The following is a 23,035-nucleotide window of genomic DNA, read 5'->3' on the forward strand; positions in this document are numbered from 1 at the left end:
GAAAGAGCTCAGGCCAGATAAAATACAGGACACCCAGTTAAAGTAGTGCGGATAAAATGAGAGTTCCTGTAGCCAGGATTCTCACCTGGCCCTGGTTGACTAGCTCACTGCATACATGTGGGCAATACATGGCTGTTGACTCTATAAAGAGCTACGCCCAGTGCTCTGGATGTGACATGGTGGCAGGGCTGCAAGGCTGCAGGAGAGCAGAGCAGAGGCTGGAGTGGTGGCAGCACTGAGGACAGAGGCCCAGAGGATGGCTGTGCAGGGCGACTGTGCAGAGGCCCAGAGGACGGTTGTGCGGACAGAGGGGCCCAGAGGCAGAGACTGGCTTGCTGCATACAGACTCGCTCTGAGTGAATGGGATTCTAGAGACTGACCTGCCACCTGGAAGTAAAGTTGGGTATAACCCTGTCACCCCCAAAGAGCCGTTCTGCTATCAATTTTCTTTGGTCACATTGAATCCATAGCAAACTTGCCTGGGGCTGAAACCCATCGGCAGGACAAGTAGAATTTCAGATAAACAATGAATAATTTATTACTATAAAGTATGTCCCATATGGACATATTTTACGTGCTAAATCTGTTGATCTGACCTACTCTCAAAGAGGCTGAGACAATAAAGGTCCAAATGCTAGGTGTGGTTTGGTTTATCCCCACATGTATATGGGAAACACTCAGCAGCCATCTCTTTACAGTAGGTCTCCATACTGGTACTGACCTCCAAGTTAGTTCCAAACTTCTGTGAGCTTGGAGCATACTGATAACTTAATCTCTCAACTGATATTTATTCAGTAACTAGTATGTGTCAAGCATCTTTCTTTCTTTGCAGTGAAACAAAACTCCTGCTGTCATGGACACCTACCTCTATGAAGACAGACAATAAAGACAACAAATAAGCTTGTCATTGCAAGCAGTGGTAAATGCTTCGAAGAAAAATAGGGCAGAATGAAGGGTCAGAAAGTAGTGGAGCAGGGGTGGGAATGCAGGGCTATTTTACAGAAGATGTTTGAGTAGAAACTCAAATGAAATGAAGAATGAGACATACAAATATCCAGGGGGCAGGCACAACAAGGGCAAATGACTTGATGTAATCATTCTTATGAGCAATAAAAAGCCTGTTGTGTCTGTGGGAGAGTACAGAGCAAGTGGAAAGAGCTTGGGTTGCAGAGGTAGCCAAGGACCAGTTGGTACAGAAGGGTCTGAGCTTTATCCTGTCTGCACTGGGAAGCAACTGAAGGATTTGAGGGATATAGCCTGATTTTTCTTTAAAAACAATACTCTGACCATTGTATGGATAGTTGGCCATAGAGGCATGAGTTGAAGCAGATGTTATTCAAAAGTCCAGTAAGATATGATGATGGCTTAGACCAGAGAGCTAGTGGAGAATATCCAGGATATATTTTGAAGGCAGAACTGATAGAATTACTAATGGTTTGGAAATGGGCAATGAGAGAGAAAGAGGAATTAGGCTTACTATACACTTTGGCTTAAAAAAGGGGGTGAATATGAGAGTCATTGACCCAGATGGGGAAGATAAAGTGAAGAGTAAATTCATCAGAGAGAATTCAAAGTTGTACTTAAGCCTGATAAATTTGAGATGCCTATTAGTTGCCCCAGAAGTGACACTGAAGAGTCACTGGGCTATGTAAGACCAGCCAAGAGGCCGTGTTGGGGCCAGAGACAAAGATTCTGAGTCATGAGCAGATAAGGTGGGAGTTAATATCATGGTAGATTGAGAAAAGAGTGCAGTCTTTGCCATGTTCCCAAAAGAATTAAAGGCTCAAAATGATAATATGCCATCAGCCACTTCAACTCAACAACTACAACAATGTAACAATGTTTCACAGTAGTTATTAAAGTCTAAAGCCATTGGCCTGGCATTTGGTCATCTTCCAGTGCTGTCTGACTGTTTAAATGGAACTGGTGGCTACCCTGACCTCTCTCTTGACATCAGATTCTTACTTTATCCAGTATAAGATCTTTCTTCGGTAGTCACTGGATGCTATTTTAGTTAGCTGTCACAGTTCTCTTACTTGTCACAAGCTGTACATTGCTCTGTAAGCCAACACAGGATCTGCTCAGCTTAGAGGATCATTTTGAAAGTTATTATCTGGACTGTGTGCTTTGTAGTGTAGTGATTCATACCATGGACTCTGGAGCCAGACAGCCTAGAGTCAAATCCCAGCTTTACTGCTTGCCAACAGGTGATAGCATCCATCACATCTCTCTGAACCTCAGTCTCTTTGTCTATAAAATGGGGATTAGACTGGTACCAAGCTCCAGATGTCTGGAAAATGACATGAGTTACTGAATGTAAAACACATGGGATGGACCTGGCATATAGTAAGTTCTCTGTTACTGTTAGCTACTACAATTATTCTCTGTTACTATTAGCTACTACAATTATTCTCTGTTACTGTTAACAACTACAATTATGCATACTCAGTTGTCCCCAAAATGCATTTTGCACACTGATCAAAACTTGGGAGTACACATCTTGTGAGGTTCTTGGCATTGCTGCTGAGGTCTTCTGCCCCAAATAGATATGTGATATTTCGAAGCAGACATCTAGTTTGTTGTCAAACTTAAAAGTGCGTATGAATCACCTGGGGATGTTGGTAAAATGCAGTTTCTGATTCAGGAAGTCTGGGGTGTGGTTAAAAATTTTGTGATTCTGACAAGCTGGCCCAGGACCAGCATGAGTAACAATGTTCAAAAGTGTGCATGGCAGTAACATCATAAGAATCTCAGTTAATAAGAAATGCCAGTTTAAACAAATTCATTCAAGAGATCTAGCTTGGGAATCCTCAGCCTCTTACAAAGGCACCAAGGGTCATTTGCGGGGATGTATTAGTGATAGCTTCAGTTTTGAGTGAAAAAGTTTCAAACTAACTGTGGCTTGATCAAGATAAAAATGAACTTATTTTTCTCTTATGGAAAAATCAAGCTAGTAAGGAGACTTTGTTCAGACCCAGGTTTCTTCCAGCTGATTGTTCCACCACACATCTCTAGGTTGTTGCCTTCATCTGCATGTCTAAGACATCCTCTCATCCACAGTCCAAACAGCAGGATGCATGGAAGGAAGCACCAGATGTCTACCTTTAAAAGACACAACCTCCTAGTTGTACTGACGACTTGCTTTCACATTCCACTTGCTAGAACATAGTCATGTGGGTACACAAGCTGGGAGTCGTTTTCATTCTGAGTGGCTGTGAAGTCCTAACAGTATGGGAGAAAGCAAAAATAGATTTGGGTGAAAACTACCAGTCTCTGCCATATGGGATAAAAAGAAGGACACTGCTCTCAAAAGGAAACTGGTTTTACCTTTCCCACAGATATATCATTCCATCTTCCATTAACTCATAATTGTCTTAAATTTCTTTTTATGTCCACATCTGTACCACAAAGAGTTTCTAACTGGTGTGAAAGGTTCCCCAAAGAGTAACCAGTTTAAGTTCACTGATATAAACAACTACCGATAGAGATTTACTTTTTAAGGAGAGGATACATTCAAATGTTGACTTTTGAGTGATGAGATTTAGATAATTTTTACTTTTTAAAATAAGCTTTCATGTGTATTTGAGAAAATACATTATTTCCATTTTAAATAAAAAAATAAGAGGCCAGAGTAAATGTGGATGCAGTTGGGCAGGGGCTGTCAGAGGCTATTGCAAGAGGGAGATTTGATGAGGCATAAGTGCTGTCTGGAGGCAGAAGGGGCAGATGAATTGGGATATGCAGAGACACAGCATGAAAAAGCCACTGTTGACTGGGGAAGATAGAATATTATTTTTCTCTTAATCTGAATGTCTGGGCTCAATTATCTCCCTGAGATAATTAGAGGCTGTCTGTCTGTCTATTATTGTTTCAGTAGCATCGTATTTTTAATCTAGTCTTTACTTGTGGGTGAAAGGCTTTTGTTTCTGGTTTAAAGGGAAATCAGGCCTTGGAAATACTTCAGTAAGATATTTGCAGAGGTGGAAGACAGGCCTTTCTGGTGCTTCCAAAATCAAAGTCTCACTGATTCTGCCTCTCCTGATTAAGACAGGCTTTGTCAAAGCAATTAGCAAGGTGACATATCTTCTCTTTTAGATTTAGGAATAAAGCCAGAACTACCAAGATTGATCATTTCCTCCAGGCACGGGCACCTGATTCCAGCTCATGCTAGCTGATGAGCTCAAGGCTTATCAAGTAAGTTCTTCCTCAGGGGTGCCGCATGCAAAGAGGCTAGAACTGGGGAGAAAAGAAAGGACACAGATGTTCCCTAAGAATCTACCACCAGCTCAGTACTGTGCCTGGTGACCATTTTGCCTGAAGATCATGGGGAAAAGGGAATGGCAGGGGAGTCTCAGAGCTGATTAAAACCTGTGACTGTTTTTCTTTCTATTCTCATAGATGGGTTCCTGTGGCAGCCCTGTCTCTTCTGGGTGAGATTTCACATGAACATTTCAGGATACACATTATATATTAAGCCAGCAAAGCACTCCCTGAAGTTCCCACATATTTAAAAGAAGTTTGGACTTTGGTTTTCTTTGACTTTCTAAAAGTACATTTGAACATAAATGAATACTTTTAAAATGTGGTAAGTGATGTTCTCCCAGGAGTACAGTGTAGTGTGGGTGGCATGGAGTAGGCAGTGTGGGATAAGTAGTGTTTGAGGAAGCAGCAAGGGAAGGAGGACAGTGGGTGCTGGGGATCCATGCAGTGATGGAGGAAGGAGCCTTTCTGTCTGGTTCTTCAGGTACAGGTCCTTGGTTTAAGTAGAAGATGGCACACTCAGTTGCTTTTTTCTTCTCTTAACCCTCTTTATGCCTAAGAATCTCCCTTGCCAATGGGTCTCACCTTGGTAATTTCTTTAAAGTTAATTTAGTTTTCTGAAGCTCTAGTCCCCAGATGAATTTAATCTATCCTATTCAACTGTGGTTTGCTCTGGAAAGATGTCTTAGATCGATAGGAAGGACTCCTTCTTTCAGGTCCTGGCTTGGGCACATACTATAGGTACTTATAGTCAAATCACTTAATTTCTTTTGACTGCATTTTCTTCATCTTTGAAAGGAGGAAGTTGGAGTAAATGTTGAGAATCATTTCTCATCCATAACATTTTCTTCTTGACCCCTTCCCAAAGTAAAATCTCCATGGCCTCCTGATTTATAAGCGTGTATGGGGTTTCATTTTTAAATAATCTAGTAATACATCCATGGAAGTGTGATAATCTAGATATTGTTATGTAGATCTTGAACCGCAAGTTGGGAGGAAGACACCAAACTCAAAATCATAACCTAAAATCAAAACCTAAATGAAAGTGGGGCCTGGGAGCTAACCGTGGCAAAAGATGAGTGATGGCATATGCTGTCATCGTCATATTTCATTTGAAGTATAGTGAACGAGATGACAATAGACCTGTCTGGTGTTCAGTATTTCCACCTGTGATATAATGAGTTTTATATATTCATATGACCAAATATGTATTTCCTAGGTATTTTAGGTCTTCGTCCACAGTTTCTGCAAACCCTGCAGAGTAAATGAGTGTTTTGTCATGTTAATGAGATTTTGGACCCCCACCCAAGGGCAGGGGCTGGAGGTTGAATCAGCAAATGGCCACTAATTTAATTAAACATGAGTATGTAATGAAGCCCTCACCAAAACCCAGGAGAGGAGCTCTGCTGTCTCTCTTCTCTGCCCTCTGCTTTGTCTGCTCTGCTCGACTGGATCCTGCTTCTTGGTTGGAGAGAGCTCTATGCTTGGGGAACCAGAAGACCTCCATGTGCCACCGAGCTAGGCTCCAAGCTTCATGAAGATAGAAGCTCCTTTACTTGGCACCTTGCCCTATGTCTTTCTTCATCTGGCTGTTAACTTGTATCCTTTATGGTATCCTTTACTAAATTGGTAAAACTATAGTGTTTTCCTGAGTCCTGTGAGCCACTCTAGCAAATTAATTGAACCTAAGTGGGAGGTCGTGGGAATCTGTAGCCAGTAGGTCAGAAGCACAGGGAACTGTCTGGGGCTTGAGACCCACATCTGGAGTAGAGGAGTGGAGGGCAGTCTTATATGGAGCCCTTAACCTGGGAATCTGGTGCTGTCTCTGGGCAGTTAGTATCAGAATTGAGTTCTCCAACATGCTGCTGGTGTTTGAGAATTGCTTGTAAGTATGTGTGGGAAGAGCCCCCTCCCACATATTTACACCCATTGGAATCAAGTCCAGATTTCTGAATGAAGTTATATTACTATTACTGCTGTGCATAATACTGTTACAGTTATACATATATATGCAGGGAAAAAATAAACCATGGCATTTGGTGTCAGAGATGTTGCACCACCTACGAGAGAATGTTTTGTTTTAATTTCTCATGATGTTCTGTGAAGGTAGCAGTTAACCTGAAATTTCAGAAAAGTTGGGTTTTAGCTTAATCATGAGAAATACAGTGTAGTGCAATAATGGAAATCATGTTAGTGTGAACATAGTTTGGAATTTGGGATTCTTGTTCAATAAGTAAGTCTTATTTTGATTTCTCAGCAGGAGGTATACACATGAGGTGATTTCCCCACCATTTGGTGAACCTTTGGAGACTCACGTTCTGTCCCTTTGGACAGCAGAGTTGGTTGAATTGCATTAAAGTCAGATCCTCTATTTAAGGGAGCTGTTCCTTATCCTCACTTGGGGCAACATAGGGAGAAGTGGGCATCTCACTGAACTATGAGGGCTTTTAAGAACAAATACATTAGGGCCTCTGAATTCCTGTTTGAATTCAATTCCTTGAATCCAGAATCCCTCTGTAACAGTGGCTTTTAAAAATCACCCAAGCCTTTTTTTTCCCAATTAAGAGGCATTACCATAAAAAAATACCCCAAATATTTCCTTCTCCTGGAAAAGTACTGTTAAAATTGGAAGAGGCAGCTTCACTAACCTATACCAGGAATCAATTTATATAACTTACACCTTTTTAGTAGTAGATAGATTCACTATCCAAACACAGGCTTAGGATAGGTAGCCTTCGACACTGTGCCATTTTGTAAATAGTTGGACCGTTATGGGACAACAGTCCCCCTGTGCTTTCTGCCCTGGTGAGCCCACTGCCATCAGGCCTGGGGATAGGTCTTAGATAAACAGAACCACACTTCTTTGGTTAACTGCATTCCCGTGCAGGTTTCTTTCCTCTGTTTTGTTTCAGTTCCACTTATTGGGATTAAGAAAAGAAGGTGCACATGCTGCTTTCAGCAACCAGACTCACTTATTTATTGGATTAAGACCATGGGAGATATCTATCTTGGAAATTGGAAACATACAATGGAATGGAAGGTGTTAGCTTTGATAAATTTGCAGGATGAGCCAAGGGTATACAGAAAATATTAATACAAACAGGTGAAATCAATCTAGCTGTGCTGAGTGGGATGACACAACATTCAAGGGACCCTGAGGAGAAAGAGCATGTAGAAAAGCTGTGTAGGGAGAGAGTGAATAGTGGCATGGTGTAGAAATGGATGGCAGTTGAAGCTAATTGAAAGTGTATTTAAGGGGTTTAAACCTAGTGTTGGGATGAAGGATGAGGGGGCATGAGGCTGAGATAGTGGCTGATAATGTGATATCACTGAAGCATGATGCCTGAAAATGCCTCTGAAACAGAGACATTCTGGATCATAAGGAAGAAAAGAACTGGAACTTGTGGAGTCTGTAAGGTGGAATGACCTCCAGGCAAGGGAGAAAAAAGAGGGTGCAGAGAGGGAAACAGGGCCAAAGGCACGGCTTTAATACATCCCAAGTTTTGTCTAGAATTCTCTCCTCTATCACATCTTCTGTCTGACCCCTATGCCCTATTCCTTTCATCTCTTCTCTACTCCCCCTCGTCAATTGCTCAGATCCCATAGAAGTAGGGCAAGTTGCCTCTACCCTATAGGACATGACTTAGAAAATGTGAGATACAGGCCCTGAAACTCTAGGGAAAAGCCGGGGTGTTCATCACTGGCCTGGGCTCACCTCACTTTCCTCCAACATAGTGTCCCCTTCAAGTTCCTTTATGGGATTTAAGCCTTGGATCTTCATTTCCAAGTATGCTTTGTGTTTTCTGCTTGCCTAAAACCTGTTCCTTTACCTACCCCTATTCTGGAAAACAAGATGTTTCTATCACACCCCATGCCAACCTAGCCTCATCTTGATCCTTGAGCTGTCCTTTGAGTTTGCTTCAAGTCCCTCCCTACAGGATTTGGCCTCAAGGGACAGGAGAACATTAGAAGCAGTTAAGAGTTCCTCCTTGCTCCCAAGTATCACTGTAGAAACATGTCAGGAAGGTCCTATGTCCCACACTCTCTAGCGACAGCAACACAACCTTTCCAAGACTGATTAATCCCACCCAACAGGGAGAAATAGGCTGGGTGAAGCTGGCAGCTGGAGCTTCACAGGGGGATGGAAGGGAAGGGTTAGGGAAAAGGAAAACAGTAGAGCTGGGATATTCTCTAAGGAGCCCCTTGGGTGGGCTGGATAGGGATTAGTTTAGAATGGAGGGTATCTGTGTCCCCGGAGGCAGAGTCGTCCTCCCCCATGGGGGATGGTGGGATCTCCTTAGAAAGGTCCTTGGTATTAGCAACTATTATGACTCCCTCAGGCCCATCAGTGATTGGGCAGATGGTCAGGGGCTTTTTACCACAGGACCACAGGCAGAAGAAGGGCCGGAGGGGACCAGAGAAAGAGTTGTTAGGGAAAGTATAAATATGGGATCCATCAGTCATGTTGTAGAAGGAGATGTCTCCTGACTCATAGTCCAGGAAAATCCCAACCCGGCGGGGGCAGCCTGCCAATGGGAGAGGGGTCCGTTGTGGAGTGAGGGCCCAGTACCCATTTCCATACAACTCCACAGCCCAGAACCCATTCTCAGGGGTCATGGGGTCAAATCCTTTCTTCATCACATTCTCCCTACACACTCCGACTGCCCAGTCAGTCCTGTCTCCCACCTCCACCTCCCAGTAATGCCTCCCTGAGGTGAAGGCCTCACAACCCAACACACAAGGCCAGGAGTCAAATCTCTCTTGTTTCTCAGGCAGTTTCTGACGTGAATCTTCCAGTCGGACAGATTTTGAATCCTCATACAGAAAGAGGTGGGGATGGGCAGTGTCTGGATCCAGAGTCACATTAACTAGAGACACAGGGAAAGTGTTTATGAGCATCAGTGTATGTTAGCAGTTACAAGAACTATCCTTTCTTCTCCAAAGAAATAGACCATTGTTCTAGGATTTGACAGGTCTTCTCAGGAGGAGAGCAGTTTGGCTTGCTCAGCTGTCTCTATTCCCCTCTTTCATCACCAGCCACAGGGTGATATATCAGTTGACTGTCCCCAGTACTTAATAGAACCCTGTCAGAGGGGGCTTGTCTCCTAGCCATCTTCCAAGGACCTCATGTACCTCAAGAAAAATGTGGAGACAATTTGCCATCACCTTTCCCCTGTCTATGCTCATTACTAAAATATGTTAATGCTTTTATTTCCAAGTACTGTAGGCCTTCTGAATCCCTAGGGAATAGGTCCCCAGAGCCCTTGAGAAGTTCAAAACCACTGACCTGCATGCAATGCAGCCTTTTTCCATTCTGCAATGAAAGAGAAAAAGATAGTCATTATTGATAAGTTTTACAATAGAGAGGAAACATTTGAGTGAAATAATGACAAGAATATAGAACTTACTGAACTCTTCCAGGAGTTTCTCTGGAAAACAAACAAATATTTTAATGACCTACTGTAGAGGACAAAACCGGTGTGAGAAACACACAAAGGAGTAACTGTTTAATTCATGACTATCTGATGACTGAAACATTACCAATAAATGAAGAACAAGGATTATGTTTTGTTTTCTAAGAAATATACAGGAAGTTCCTACTGGCGTGGGCTCAAACCTTTAACCATTACTGGGAAACTGAGTTAAAAGTGAGGATAAAATGTAAGGGTGAGTAGTAAACATAAGGTCTAATATCTCAGTTAGAATTGGGTTTGACTTCTCCTGTATCCCAAACCTTTGTTCTTCTTCATATTGGATATCAGTGACTTCAGGAGCCTTGTAGTGCTGTCTAACTTTCAGAACCCTAGAATCAAATATTTTCTTAACTGGCAATCATCCTAAAGGACTTGGATCCAACCCTTCTTGGAAACTACTTGGAATCCAAGTAGCTGGATTCTGTGACTTACCTTTAGAGTTGAATTCATCCTTCCTCTGTCTGGATCTTTCCTTATATAGTCTCCAAGTGAAAAATATGGACCCAATTGTGAGAAGTCCTAGGACCATCAGGATGACAGCCACAGTTACCATCCAGGGAGTCAGCTTTAGGAAGAAGGGAGCTAAAACAAAATCCCCAAGAAGGACATTTGTTGAGAAACTGAGCAAGTTCAGCTCTTTTCCTGATTCCATTGCTCCCATGGCAAAAATAGTCTCTCCAATGCTACTCCAAGCTTTTCAGAAAAATTTTAATCTTAGATAGGAGAGAGCAGAGAAAGAGGAATGAAAGTGAACAGGAGTCATTTCAGGACAGGACCTATGCAATAAGGGATATAATGGACCAATTATATTACTACAGAAATTTCTCCTTAACTATCAATGCAGGATAGGAGCCAAGGGGATATGGGAAGTAAATAAGGAAAGGGAAATATCACCTTTGCGTGCAACAGAATTTGACTTTATGGCTAAAGAATAAGGAAAGATTCCTGCCTGAAGCCAGAGGTACTGTGTGGGGAGAATAATGAGAAGATTTGCTGTCCTGAGGACCATAGGAACCTACATAGAGCTCTGGCATGGGATATGGAGGAGAGAATGTTAAGGGTGGAAACTGAACTAACTTAGTCTTATTGTAACTCAAAAAGGGAAGACTCTGGGTCAGGAAGGTCCCTAGGGGCAAAGCTTCTCTAACTAAGATATACCTCCTCAGATGTAAAATCTGGAATTTCTATAAGATCTAGGTAGAGTTTATGACTTCAGAGTCTTTACTCTTCTGGGAAGTTGGTGGGTTTCCCTCAAGTCAGTGGGCAGGAACTTAGTTGTGAAAAGTAGACAACTCTGTCCTGAGGTTATGGCTAAGCCATGGGTGTCCCAGGTGATGTGGCTCTGAAACTATGTCAAATAGGAACCTAGGACTGGTTTCACTGACCTGGTATGGAAATATCTACTTCTTTCTCTTGGCCAAGAAGGATGTTCTGGATACAGCAGGACACATTCCTTGTGGAGGTATCCCTGATAATCACAGAAGCTGCCACAGTGAACAGGCCTTCTACATCCGGATTCCTAGACTCTGATGTGGATGGAAACTTCTCTCCTGGAGTTTTCCACTGCACCTGGGGCTCTGGGTACCATCCCACAGAGGTACACTCCAGCCAAATCTCTCCACTCTCTTTTACTTCCATATGGATATGAGGATCAGAGCCTAAAGCTGTAGAGAGAGAAGCTAGCCTTACTCTTTTAGTGGACACTCTTCTGGAAACCTTATAACCATAGGGTTTCATAGTTTCAGAAAGAGAAGCACAAGGGAACTGGGAATGAGAGGAACTCACCTCCATGTTTCATTGCACAAGGAAACTGAGGTATTGATAAAAGAAAATTTCATACATCTTATCAGAGACAGATGCTGTATTAGGACTTAGTATTTGAAATGTGGGCAGAAGTTTGATGAGCAGACATTCAGTGCTAGTTCAGCCGACAGGGACAAAAAGACCAATGGCATATAGGTAGGTTAGTGATCTAAACTGGGAGCTCCAGAGATGGGAGAGAGCTCTGTGGTTGAAAGTATTACAAGAAGGCTTTGGGGTAGAGGAGAACTAGTATTTGGGTATTTTAAGGATGAAATGAGATGGAATATCTTTGAGGAAAAGGGGGATTGGAGGTTCTTTGTACTGCAACTGTAGCTGACAACTGAAGTTTCTTTTTAGGAATTTTCTTAAGTGGATTCAAACTCATCTTCCCACTACACCATTACATCCTAACATAAATCAACATAAAGCTATTTTTCCTTTCTGCCTAGTTATTTTCTTACAATTCTATAGTGTACAGAAAAACACCAAGCTGCAGAGAGGAGTCCTTAAACACATGTCCATAACTTTTGGTTTAAATCCATACTCCAAGTTTACATGTATATGTGAGAAAGTATATTTTCTTCATGAAAAAGACTGCCACTTTCAGCAGATTCTCAAAGGTGTGTATCACTCCTAAAAGATAACATGACAGTTTTATGCTATCAGATCTCTAGGTTTTATAATCAATGTTTAAGATACTACCCTAAAAAAGAAATGCAGTTCTATATGGTGCTGCCATACAAGGCACCCTGTTATGAAGCAGGGACCCAGATTTCACCCATGTATTTTTCAAACTTCACCTTTATTAGAATATATTCATGAAAGGCAATATATCTGTATTATACACCTTGCAGAACAGTCTAAGGCACAGTAATAAAATCTTGTAAGTATATAATGCTTCTCAAATTGACAAAACAATTTCTCATATAGTATCTAATTTTATTTCATCCTTAGAGAATCTTGTTTGACAGATGTTTCCCCAGTTTTACACTGGAAATAAGGCTCCAAAAGAGATTTGTTTAATATCATCCACTAGTAAATGGGAAAGTCAGACCCCAATGCATACTTTCCTCCTGAGTGCTTACTGTTTTCCTTATCGTTTCACCCTGTATTTTGGCTTGAAACCAAAAAAAGAAACAAGACAAAACTTTCTCTAGGTGGATCAAGAATGTTAACATACAGCCATGCTCTTTGATCTTCGGATATCAGTTCTTGGGGGCTAATCCATAAAGCAGCCTCAAAGCATACAATGGGGATGATCACCACAGCCTTATTGTAATGGGGAAAAACAGATACAACTAAAATGTTCGGTTCGGGAACTTGATCAAGTAAATTATGATGTACCAATTGAAAAGGCTGCTATCCAGCCATTATACCTTACATTTATTTAATTAATAACATGGGGGAAATGCTTAACCTAGAATTGAAAGGAAAGGACATAAATCAAAGAAAGCTCTACAAGAAAGACAATTCGCCACTCTCTTCCACTCAATTCAAGCCCCCTTCCTACTCATCTCCCACTCTAGGCCTGCCAACCCCTTCCCATCTAAAAGGGATTTGGGGAGTGAATCTAATTGTTTCCAAAGGAACAGATCCATAGGAAAATATATCCTGCATAGGAGTCACTGGAGAAAGTCAAAACCCGTTTACTCACCAGTCACCTTTAAATGCACTATGGCCTCTTCGTAGTTTTCGTCCTGCCTGAAAAAGCATCGGTACTCCCCATCATCAGAGGCTTTGACTCCGTGTATCCTTACAGCGACGCGCCCCTCTGCTATATGGTCCGCCACCAGCGTTGCTCTCCCTCGGTACTCAGCCAGCTGCTCTCCGTCCTGCTCCCGGCCGTTCCTGTGTACCAGCACGGCGGGCGATTCCTTCTTCCGGAACCACCGCAGCTCCATGCGCTCCGCACTCACGTTGGGAGAGAGGTGACAGGGCAGCTCGGCATCGTCACCCACAACAGCCAGGATGGGCTCCGGGGGTCCGATCACGTCAAAGTGAGCTGCCAAAAAAACAGCTGAGTCAAAGAGGACGTGGAGAGCCCTCTTTCTTTTGTTCCTGCACCAGCCCGGGGAGTCCATGGGACCCTAGTGGAGGTCACTAGGGAGGACCACTTGGGATTGTTGATTTACTGAGAAATTTCAACCATGCAGGCCAGAGAGACAGAGACAGAGACAGAGGGAAAACCTACCTGAATCCAGTGTGGGCAGCTGGAGAAGAATGAGGAGGATCAGATACCTGGGGAGGCAGGAGTTTGGAAAAACCTCCATTTCCAACCTTTCAAGCAGCAGCAAGACACTGGTGTACTCCAGTGTGTCAGGAACTTCCGCCTAGGAGATGAATGGCTGAGAACCATGGCTTCTCTAGACACTGCTCTTCCCAGCCTCCAAACAGTTCTTTCCATCTTGGAATGCACCGGTCCTTTGCACCTGGCGCCTGCTCCTCACCTCATCTCCAGGGCAGACTCAGTCTGTGCTGCCATCAACGCCAGCACACCCACAACCGTAGGTTTGGTCAAGCATGTGCAAAACAACAAAATGGGCCCTAACCCCACCCAGCAAGACTTGGGATGGGTTGCATATAAATGAACAATATAAATGAACAAATCTTGGAACCACTACCCTAAAAAAACACTTCTTTGAAATACAATAATTTGGTATTTGTTTTTGGCGATGATAATACAGATAAAGCAATGGAGACAGAGGGGAACAAACTGTAGGAGAAAAGAGGACAAATTGAGAGGAGATGGGATAAGAAAGGTGAGCTGAAGAGAGCTATAGGGCTTGCAGAGTTGGCCTAGGACTTAGAGGGGAAGAAGCCAGAGGGAAGAAAAATGCCCTCTTGCTGCTCACTCTCTCAGGGGTAGGAAAGTACTCAGACACTGACCTGGGGTCCTGGAGGAAGAGGCACTAACCAGCCTGTGCTACCAAGTGAGAGCTGGTTAAGGCCCTAGGGGCAAAAGTTACAGGACAGCTGGAGAAGGAAGAGGGAAGTGCTCTCAGGAAAGCCTGCCCCCAGGTCCCTACTGCATTTACTTTGGAAAAAAAGCTTTCCAGAGAGGGGAAGTTGTCTGGGGATTTGTGGTCTTCAGCTCAGAGATCAGGATATACATTGATGAGCTGGACTAACTATAAGGAGATAGAGTGAAAAAGGAAGCACGTCAAGACAACACTAAAATGAGATGTAATGCCTTGGACCACTAAGTTGACCTCTTTTATTTCAGTTCTTTTATTTCTAAAGCCTCAGTTCTTTTATTTCTCAAATGGGAATATTGTTAATAATACCTTCTTTGGAGAGGTATTGGGAGGATTAAATGAGATTAAGCATGTAAAGTGCTTAACATATAGTAGGGACTTAGAAGAGAGTAAATTGCTATTCTGTTATTTATGTGGATTGAAGAATTAAAGGTGGGCTGGGAATGCATGTGTTTGATTTAGTTTTCAGGGCCCCAAAGTTGCCTTCCTGTCAAAGTTACATCCCTGAAAGCAATTCATGAAGACTGCAAGTTCTTATTTTGGGTTAAATCTCTTATTGTTATGAAAAAATAAAAAATACTAAAAGAAAATTTTTAAGTAAGAATCACCCATTAATGTCACCAACTAGTGATGACTTCTATTCACATTTTGGCAAAATTGATGGGGCTTTTGCATAATTTGAAACATTGTTAATAGCTACATAACAACATATTGTAGATTCCTGTAATTCTCAAGACTGTAGGACATCATGGGTTTGTTTTTGTTTTTTTACCTAGTACAAATAATATACTTTATACATGAGTCTTTGTCTACATCTTTGATAACTTCCTGATAAACTGTCTGGTAAATTCCCAGAAACATAGTCATCAGGTCGCAGTGTTTGAGAAATTGCCAAAGGTCCTTCCTGAAATGTTAACCTGTCACAACATCAGTGGAAATGTCCTTCTCACCTAATTCCAGCCAGCATTAAGGGCTCTTATTTCTCATCATCAATAATAGGATGGGTGAAAATGATCAAATTATTATTTTACTATGCATTTATATGATAGTGAATCTGATCACTTTTCATAGTAACCATTTACTATAGTGTGGAGGTGAGCTGTTCAGGCCAATTGCCCATTTTTTTCCTAGCCAAATTCTGATGCTTCTTTTACCAATATGGATGAACTTTTTAGAAATCAAAAATGTCAACTGTATTATTTAGAAGGAGATGTAGATGCTTCAACCTACAATAGCCTTTTAGACCTCCAGAGACTAATGCTTGTCTCCCCTCTTCCTAGAGAATTCTGCTTCTTGGTATCTGCATGACAAACACATGTTTTTGCCTCAAAAACTTATTTAAGGGCAACCTCTTCTGGAAGCAAGCAGATACAGCTTCATTGGAGAGCCTCTCTTTTGTTCACTTATGGTACCTCACTGTGAATGGATGTCAAGTACCTTTAACAGAGGGACTTTAGGAAGGAGCTTCCCCGCACTGCCAACTCAGGTGAGAAACACTTTTGAAGTCTTAGGTCTTATCTATAAATTTAAACTAAATTCAAACCTTTCACTTCATTTACATGAAATGTGTTTAAATATGATTCTGGATAGCCTCTGCCCTCTCCAAGTGAAGTTGACTCTCCAGGATGTGGGCTAGGTATATTCTGTGACATGTAAAACTTCCTGGTCCCTCTCTTCTGGCACACACCTGACCTGACTCTTATTTTAAGAAGCAGATGTGTTTATTTTTGTCTTTTGTTTGCGAGTCTATTTTCCTCTCCTAAACTGAGATCTTTGAGTTCATACTCTCTGATCTCTTATCAGCATATAGGCCAAAATAGAATCTGTAGTTGAAATCAAGCCAACCAGTTCTTGGCCTTCCTAATTTGAAATGCTCCTGCCTCATTCTCAACTCCCCTTTGTGTCTGACTTTAAAAAATATTGCCTGTAAATAATTGATTTCCTCCCTTCAACCCTCTCTGAATAGACTTCTGTCCTCTGCCCACATTGTCAAAAAATCTCACAGGAAAACATTTTTTTTTAAAGAGCCTGCACCCAAAGGAGCTAGACTGAAAAGAAAGGGGCAGGGGAAACAGAAAGCAAATGGTATGTAAATCTCAAGCTGTTGTGTGGCAGCCACAGTTTTGATTCAGTAACATTTGAGTCATTGCAACAGAAACCAACAGTCTTGAGCAACCCAAGGCAGGATTTCTGAGTTTTTCAAGGCTCAGTCAAGGAACAGAGACTCTAGATGCCCCTGCCTCTCATGGCTTCCATTTTTTATGAGATGATGCCTTTGTGATGTGGGATGCTATGAAGGAGTCCCTGCTTGTTCTCAGGCTCACTGGAGAATAGGAACATAAAGTATCTTCTCAGACATGAAGATCATTTGAGCTGAGGAATGTAATGTGCTGCACATGAGAGTAAATCTAATGGCAAAGCGTCAGGGCTTCCCCCTCCTCCCTTTCACCACACTCTGTTCTACAATCTTCAAGGATTGTAGACTAGTCAAATCTAGTGATTACTCTCAAACTCATTTTACTTGACTTTCAATCAACATTTTACTAAGGGAACTATTTGCTCCTTTTCTTTTTAAACTTAGTGTTTATTCTTTCAAAGCAATCCAAAGAGGTTTTAAACATCCAAATAAAAGAGCCTTTCAGAAAAGCATTAGTCCCACTGCCTTATCCCTTCTCATTCCCCAGAAAACAGCCTCTTCAAATGCTTGGTTATTTTATCTGGTATTTATATAGATATTTCTCAAGATAATTACATATTTATGTTGCTATTTCTTGATTTATCTATTTTAGATATTACTTTTCAATGCCCTATCAATTAAATCAATGATGATTTAATTCTTGTGATAGTTAAGTTTACATGTCAACTTATCTGGGCTCAGGAATGCCCAGACAGCTTACAAAATATTATTTCTGGATGTGTCTGTTATGATGTTTCTGGATGGGATTTAGTACTTGAATTGGGAGACTGAATAAAGCAGATTGCCCTCACCAATGTAGGTGGGCATTATCCAATCCACTGAGGGCCTGAATAGAACAAAAAGGCAGCAGAAGAAGGGCAGATTTGCTCTCTGCTTGAACTGGGACACCTATCTTCTCCTACCCCCAGAAACATCAGTGCTCTTGCTTCTCTGGCATTTGGACTCTGTGCAGGACTTACTGCTCAGTTTCCCTGGTTCTTGGGCCTCTGAGTTTGGATTGGAACTACACTACCAGCTTTCCTGGGCTGCCAGCTTACAGAGGACTTCTCTGCCTCCATAATTCCATGAGCCAATCTCTCATAATAAATCTCCTGTGTGTCTATATATATCCTATTGGTTATCTTTCTCTGGAGAACCCTGATACAGTTCTTTTATATCACCAATAGAAATGTATCAATTTTTTTCAATGTTTCCAATGCTATAGTTATGTACCTACAATTTTATGGAGCCAAGTACCATATATGACTACACTTACTTTCCTCTACAACTTACTGTGTTTTTCAGGAATGCGGAAGAGAGTTAATGGCTCCCCTTATTTCCTTTGTCTATTTTCTGTATTCCCATCACACAATTTTACCACTCCTCTAACAGCCTCTAAGGACAGTTTCCACAGGTAAACACATCAGATAATTAGTGCTATTATATCCCCTCCTAGTGCAGATCCCTCCCAAAGCAGCACTTCTCTAACTTAAGTGAGCATATGCTTCACTGAGGGTCTCATTTTAAAAAGAGATTCTGATTTAGTAGGTCTCAACTAAACTTTTCCCTGCTGGCTGATGTTGGTCTATAGAAGCTTTATCCTGCTCTTATCAGAAGCTACAGGTGAAGAGGCAGCTGCCAGCTGACAGGTATTATGGACATGTCCTTGAGGAATGGCTCTGGTTCAGGGTCTGGGGCTTGTTTCTTCTGCATGTAGTTAACCCAAGCTAAGACAAAGGGTGTCACTTATAGCACTGTACTCTGTGGCTTGCTACGGAGTTATGTGGTCAGCTGCTCTTTCTGGGGGAACATACTGTTGACATGCTGGTAATAATCAGATATGACTAATGATAAGTTGAGATTATAATATTGACATAATTCCCCTACTCACCAAGCCCGCATTAAATTTATGTTCATTGTAGCACAACAGAGTTTACATATGTGAAGGGTAGGTAGAAAGGAAGTGGAGAGGCCTGGAGAAGGGGATGAATTCTGTGTAGAAGAGGGTCTAGGAGGGGTGGAGGGAGATTAAACATGCCCCAGGGAGCAAGAGGCTAAGGTTTGATTAAGTGGTGACATCTCTGAGTCATATTCCTGGAAATGCTTTGAAGTTGAGAGTTCTCTTTTTTTTTTTTTTGAGAGGGCATCTCTAATATTTATTGATCAAATGGTTGTTAACAATAAAATTCTGTATAGGGGGGTCTGCTCAATGCACAATCATTAATCCATCTCAAGCCTAGTTCTCGTCAGTCTCCAATCTTCTGAAGCATAACGAACAAGTTCTTACATAGTGAATAAGTTCTTACATGGTGAACAGTACAAGGGCATTCATCACAGAAACTTTCGGTTCTGATCACGCATTATGAACTATAAACAATCAGGTCAAATATGAATATTCGTTTGAGTTTTATACTTGATTTATATGTGGATCCCACATTTCTCCCTTTATTATTATTATTATTTTTATTTTTAATAAACTGCTGAAGTGGTAGGTAGATGCAAGATAAAGGTAGAAAACATAGTTTAGTGTTGTAAGAGAGCAATTGTAGATGATCAGGTGTGTGCCTGTAGACTATGTGCTAATCCGAGCTAGACAAGGGCAATAAAACATCCATGGATGCAGAAGCTTTCTCTCAACACGATGGGGGGGGGGGGGAGGTTCTAAGCTTCACCACTGTTGTTCCCTAATTTCTCACCTGATGGCCCCCCTGCGACTGTGCCTGTCTTAGGTTGTTGTTCCTCCCTTGAGGAATCTTACCCGTCTCTGGCTAACCAGTCATCTTCCGGGGCCATACAGGGAAATGTAAAGTTGGTAAGTGAGAGAGAAGCCATATTGTTTGAAAAGGTTAGCTTTTTACTTCTTTGCAGATTTATGCCCTGTGGCTTCTATGCCCAGCACTTGTCTCGAGGTATCTTTACCACCTGGAGGAATTATGATACTCGGTAAATTCGATATGAGGCACGAATTCTATTTAAGGGTTGTAATTAGGAAGGAAGAAGAAAAGCTATAGATGTAGCATATGGAAGGAAACATGGGAGGATTGATTATTTCTTTGACATATCTCTTGTAGAGTACCTTAAGTATGTATAGGTTTTAAACTACTAACTTGTGCACACAAATTAACTTAATAGGAATATGGTGACATAAACAAAGCAAATCTATAATTACCAGCCATCTCCAGTGAAGCCAAGAAAACCATTTAGGCACCCTAGGCATTTGTGAAAACTAGTCGATGATATGATGGATATTGTCCAACTGTACCTGAACAGTCTGAGAGAAATCAGACAAATTAAAGCAGCCCATTTCTGGGATCTGTTCACATCCCATATGTTCTTTTAACCGTAGATAGTCTATAGTCATAAGATTTTGGAGCGCTACAACTTGCACCCCTCCCAGCTCCTGACTGAGTTCCAACAGTACAGATCCGGTCAAATTCGTTGTCTCACTGTATGCACATGCCAGCCTAGACATCTCCCTCCTCATTCCAATGGCAAGTCCAGGAAACGGTGGGGTGGACGCAGCCACAACCGCAGCATCGCTCGGATCCCTGTGGAGGCTTTTTGATGATCATCCCCCGGCACGAGTCCTCCAGAGAGTGCTGATGCTGGAAGCTCCTCCTCATATCATATCTTAGTTCATTTTCTGGGTAGCCAAGTTAGGCCTTGATCTTTTGCATAGAAACAAACAGACCCTTTGCCCACACTTTGACATGCCCTCTGTTGGGAGCAAACCTGTGTGCCTTTAGGCAGAATTGGTCACAAAAGCCTTAAGACAACAGCAACGTTTGAGTAAAGTCTTTCCTGTAAAGTCAGCAACAATGAATCCATCCATGCGTTAGAAACAAGTTTTCCCCTATTACCAAGAAACGCATTTAATGAACTCCTAGGTTAGAGCTAGTGGTTAGGCTACCTCGCAACATGTGCTTTTTCTGTCCTTTGTTAATCAAGAAACACCCTCTGCCCCAGGGGAAAGCCCCTCCCTTAAAACCTCCCTCCCAAGGGCCCCCACCCCCAAAATGGCGAACTCCCCGCTTCTCTTCCGGGTCCTCCGTTCCCGCCGGCGCCAACCAAGACCCAATCACCCCTCTACACCTCCCCGCTGGTGCCACCTAAGGTCCAATTATCTCCTGTCCGCCCCCTTACTTGCTAACCTGTATAAATTGAGCCTGCAAACAATAAACTGTGCCAGCTTGATCAGACATCCTGTCTTGCTGGTCATTCTTTGTGTCCCTTGCCTCTCTCTTTTTATTTTTTTCAATTCTCTCCTCCAGGTCGTCGACCCCCGTTGATAGTCCTGCAGGTCGGGACACCCTCTATACCACTGTGTAGAACTCATTGGAGGTCAGCACACAGGAACTGCTTTTTTTAATTTTAATTTTAATTTTAATTTTAATTTTTATTGAGAAAGGAATATTATCAGAAAAGAGTACCTCCATAGCTGATCATCTGACACCCTTTAAGTGATCAACATTAAGGATATTTAAAGCATGCGTTAATCTTTGATTTACCAATTGTTTTATCCTATCAAGGAGTAATCCCCCTTTTCTTTCTTTCTTTTTTTTTTAATCTTTAATCTACACTTACATGAAGAATACTATGTTTACTATGCTCTCCCCTATATCAGGTCCCCCCAAAAAACCACCTACGGTCACTGTCCATCAGCATAGCAAAATGTAGAATCACTACTTGTCCTCTCTGTGTTGTAGAGCCCTCCCTCCCCTTTCTCCCTCCCCCCCATGCATGCTAATCTTAATACCCTCCTTCTTCTTCCCCCCCCTTATCCCCCCCTGCCCACCCATCCTCCCCAGTTCCTTTCCCTTTGGTACCTGTTAGTCCATTTTTGGGTTCTGTAATTCCGCTGCTGTTTTGTTCCTTCAGTTTTTCCTTTGTTCTTATATTCCTCAGATGAGTGAAATCATTTGGTATTTCTGTTTCTCTGCTTGGCTTATTTCACTGAGCATAATACTCTCCAGCTCCATCCATGTTGCTGCAAATGGTTGGATTTTTCCTCTTCTTATGGCTGAGTAGTATTCCATTGTGTATATGTACCACATCTTCTTTATCCATTCATCTACCGATGGACATTTAGGTTGCTTCCAATTCTTGGCTATTGGAAATAGTGCTGCGATAAACATAGGGGTGCATCTGTCTTTCTCAAACTTGATTGCTGCATTCTTAGGGTAAATTCCTAGGAGTGGAATTCCTGGGTCAAATGGTAAGTCTGTTTTGAGCATTTTGATGAACCTCCATACTGCTTTCCACACTGGTTGAACTAATTTACATTCCCACCAGCAGTGTAGGAGGGTTCCCCTTTCTCCACAGCCTCGCCAACATTTGTTGTTGTTTGTCTTTTGGATGGCAGCTATCCTTACTGGTGTGAGGTGATACCTCATTGTAGTTTTAATTCACATTTCTCTGATAATTAGCAATGTGGAGCATCTTTTCATGTGTCTGTTGGCCATCTGTATTTCTTTTTTAGAGAACTGTCTGTTCAGTTCCTCTGCCCATTTTTTAATTGGGTTATTTGTTTTTTGTTTGTTGAGGCGTGTGAGCTCTTTATATATTCTGGATGTCAAGCCTTTATCGGATCTGTCATTTTCAAATATATTCTCCCATACTGTAGGGTTCCTTTTTGTTCTACTGATGGTGTCTTTCGCTGTACAGAAGCTTTTCAGCTTAATGTAGTCCCACTTGCTCATTTTTGCTGTTGTTTTCCTTGCCTGGGGAGATATGTTCAAGAAGAGGTCACTCATGTTTATGTCTAAGAGGTTTTTGCCTATGTTTTTTTCCAAAGTTTAATGGTTTCATGACTTACATTCAGGTCTTTGATCCATTTTGAGTTTACCTTTGTATATGGGGTTAGACAAAGGTCCAGTTTCATTCTCCTACATGTAGCTGTCCAGTTTTGCCAGCACCATCTGTTGAAGAGACTGTCATTTTGCCATTGTATGTCCATGGCTCCTTTATCAAATATTAATTGACCATATATGTTTGGGTTAATTTCTGGAGTCTCTAATATGTTCCACTGGTCTGTGGCTCTGTTCTTGTGCCAACACCAAATTGTCTTGATTACTATGGCTTTGTAGTAGAGCTTGAAGTTGGGGAGTGAGATCCCCCCTACTTTATTCTTCTTTCTCAGGATTGCTTTGGCTATTTGGGGTCTTTGGTGTTTCCCTATGAATTTTTGAATTATTTGTTTCAATTCATTGAAGAATGTTGCTGGTAATTTGACAGGGATTGCATTAAATCTGGATATTGCTTTAGGCAGGATGGCCATTTTGACTATATTAATTCTTCCTAGCCAGGAGCAGGGGGTGAGTTTCCATTTGTTAGTGTCCCCTTTAATT

General features: G+C 41.9%; 1 protein-coding gene and 1 long non-coding RNA gene across 7 annotated transcripts in view; both read right to left on the bottom strand.

Annotated features, from left to right (window-relative positions):
* Positions 1-23,035, bottom strand: part of LOC140846802 (uncharacterized) — a 477,545-nt gene that overhangs the window by 145,425 nt on the left and 309,085 nt on the right. The gene's annotated exons all lie outside the window — the stretch shown is intronic.
* LOC108396294 (butyrophilin subfamily 1 member A1) overlaps positions 7,198-23,035 on the bottom strand; it is a 40,632-nt gene continuing 24,794 nt past the window's right edge. The window contains exons 1-7 of one of the 5 annotated variants that reach the window (XM_073224086.1): positions 13,729-21,338; positions 13,192-13,554; positions 11,120-11,398; positions 10,167-10,316; positions 9,669-9,689; positions 9,548-9,574; positions 7,198-9,128 (exon numbers count right to left, since the gene is read on the bottom strand). In XM_073224086.1, the coding sequence (XP_073080187.1) occupies positions 8,452-9,128; positions 9,548-9,574; positions 9,669-9,689; positions 10,167-10,316; positions 11,120-11,398; positions 13,192-13,554; positions 13,729-13,807 (1,596 nt within the window). In that variant the 5' untranslated portion in view covers positions 13,808-21,338 and the 3' untranslated portion in view covers positions 7,198-8,451. Of the gene's footprint in view, positions 9,129-9,547; positions 9,575-9,668; positions 9,690-10,166; positions 10,317-11,119; positions 11,399-13,191; positions 21,339-23,035 lie in introns of those variants that run through there. The other 4 variants (XM_073224085.1, XM_036998524.2, XM_036998525.2 and 1 more) reach the window with 4 other exon arrangements.

Source organism: Manis javanica, chromosome 16 (genome assembly GCF_040802235.1).
Source record: "Manis javanica isolate MJ-LG chromosome 16, MJ_LKY, whole genome shotgun sequence".
In the NCBI taxonomy this organism is placed as follows: Eukaryota; Metazoa; Chordata; class Mammalia; order Pholidota; family Manidae; genus Manis; species Manis javanica.